Source organism: Colletotrichum higginsianum, chromosome 10 (assembly GCF_001672515.1).
Source record: "Colletotrichum higginsianum IMI 349063 chromosome 10, whole genome shotgun sequence".
Lineage (NCBI taxonomy): Eukaryota > Fungi > Ascomycota > Sordariomycetes > Glomerellales > Glomerellaceae > Colletotrichum > Colletotrichum higginsianum.
In genome coordinates, this window is record NC_030962.1 from 2932340 (window position 1) to 2934356 (window position 2017).

General features: G+C 45.9%; 1 protein-coding gene across 1 annotated transcript; it reads left to right on the top strand.

Annotated features, from left to right (window-relative positions):
* Window positions 1–1196: 1196 nt before the first annotated feature.
* Window positions 1197–1781, top strand: CH63R_14341 (uncharacterized protein; the record flags this gene model as incomplete). The annotated part of the gene is made up of 1 exon (XM_018309315.1): window positions 1197–1781. The coding sequence occupies one exon, from the start codon at window positions 1197–1199 to the stop codon at window positions 1779–1781; it is 585 nt and encodes a 194-aa protein (XP_018151633.1).
* Between the last annotated feature and the right edge of the window lie 236 nt (window positions 1782–2017).

Sequence of the window (2017 nt, forward strand, 5' to 3'; positions counted from 1 at the left end):
CAAACAAAAACCCCAAATGAACTAGAAAACCTCCATTAAGCACTTCGCTGTTTCTTCCTATCTCATCCTCCTGACTGTTGTCTACAATTTCTCTACACATTTTGTTTGCGCGCCCCCGAAGTTCGCCTAAATAGTTGGACGCTGTCCTCTTCTTTTTCTTTCTTTTCCTTTCTTTATCAGAACCCAATCGTAGTCTCTCTTATGCCAAGGGGCGCCTACTAATGTGATTAGTGTGGTGTAGGTCTACCCTGGCGATTTCAGGTCGCCTGATAAGACCAGGAAACCTGGGGGTTCCCCCCCTAACGGTCAGACCACGTTTTGGAGTTCAAAGCCTAGACACTTGCCTCCACAACACCGCAAAAGACACTCACGCCGCACCAAGTTAGGACAACGACGGCTATATCTCTACTTCTACAGGCAAAAGCATAGCTGAGACCTTTGTAATGTCTTAGCGTGCTACCTAGGTTGATAAAACTTACGTTACTCCAAACATGATTAATACTGTTGGCACTTTTAGGAAGTATGGCGACCTCGACGCACAATCCGAGTTTGCAGCGTTAGGGGGCATTAAGTGGGAACAAATCGTTTCCTGGAGGCATTCAAGGAATGGAAGCTTGATCAAAGGACAGTGAACAGGACTTTGAGCGCAAAAATACGGCTCGGCAGTTGCTGGTGGTGTCTAATGTCATCTGGCCGGTTTTCCGCCAGACCGCAAGGCTTGGCGAGAGGAACCCTGGAAGAGCCACACAACTTCTTAATTGATCAAATCTCCCAAGATCTTCTTCATAAAGCAGACCCATCGTGTTCAGACCCTTCTAAAGCAGCGTTATCCTTAGGAAGCATTAATTAAAGACGCTGACTATGCTATACTTACTCCTATTCGTAATGTCGCTGGGGACTACAGGAGGCAATGACCTCAAATATTAGGCGAGAAGCAAGGTTTCGGAAATGACCGAACAACCAGACTTCAATCTCGTCATACGGGTATTGTATTTCTAGAAATACCTGAGAATGGAAACTTTTAGGAACGGGTTATCTGTAGCCGGGGTGTAGGACAGGGGATACCCTACTCTCTGTCATCTCATCTGCATATAGCTATTGCCGTCTTTGCCGGCACCTACACCATAAAGCTTGCCTACAACACCTACATTCATCGAGAGTGCCTTTTACACTACCACTCTTTTGCTTCTCTCGACATGTCACTCGTTTTCTTTAATCTTCTCCTTATTTTATCCCTTGCCACATTCGGGGTTGGGGGTAAAGAGCCTAAGCCACAGCGGATCAAGGGCTCAGAATATTTTCTATCCATCACTGGAGGCCTTATTCAACCTACATACAACATATACACCAACGGATACCAAGAAGGCTACGTTGCGATAACAGAATTCAAATTCCGCAGAACTATTACTGGAAAACCTATTCTGGACATAGCAGCCTGGAACGACGAAGACAAACGGGTTGCCGGACGCCAATCACTATCATCATTAGTCAAGGCTGTGACGGTTGAAAATACCAAGGTTAAACTCGACGAGGTACCTTACGTCATTTTCCGAAAGTACGAGATGATAGAGATGGCAGACCTCTACTCCAGGAATGAGCTTGGGGGGAAATTGAAGTCGTTCACCGTTACTCCCAAGGATGATTATTGGTGGATGAGATACGGCAAAACATGGAGCTTCAAGGCTACATCAGAAACATTCAGACCTAGGGGAATTAGGGAAGTGCAAGTTAGGCTTCGAAAAGGGAGGTATGAAACGTGGTTCATGCTAAACAAGGCTTGAGTATCGCGGTGCCACACCGTGTTACTTGGCGAGTAATCAACCGACAAGCTACTCCTTAACTTTGTTTATCTTGCATTGGCTGTTAAAATGCTGGACTAAGTCAAAGCACCCACTTTTGGGCCACCCCCACATATGGGCCACCCAAAAATGCCTCATCACCAACCTCCTCCTTCATCCTCCTCCAACTTCAAACTATCACATCTTTTTCCAACCTTATGCAAATGGCCTCATCTTTT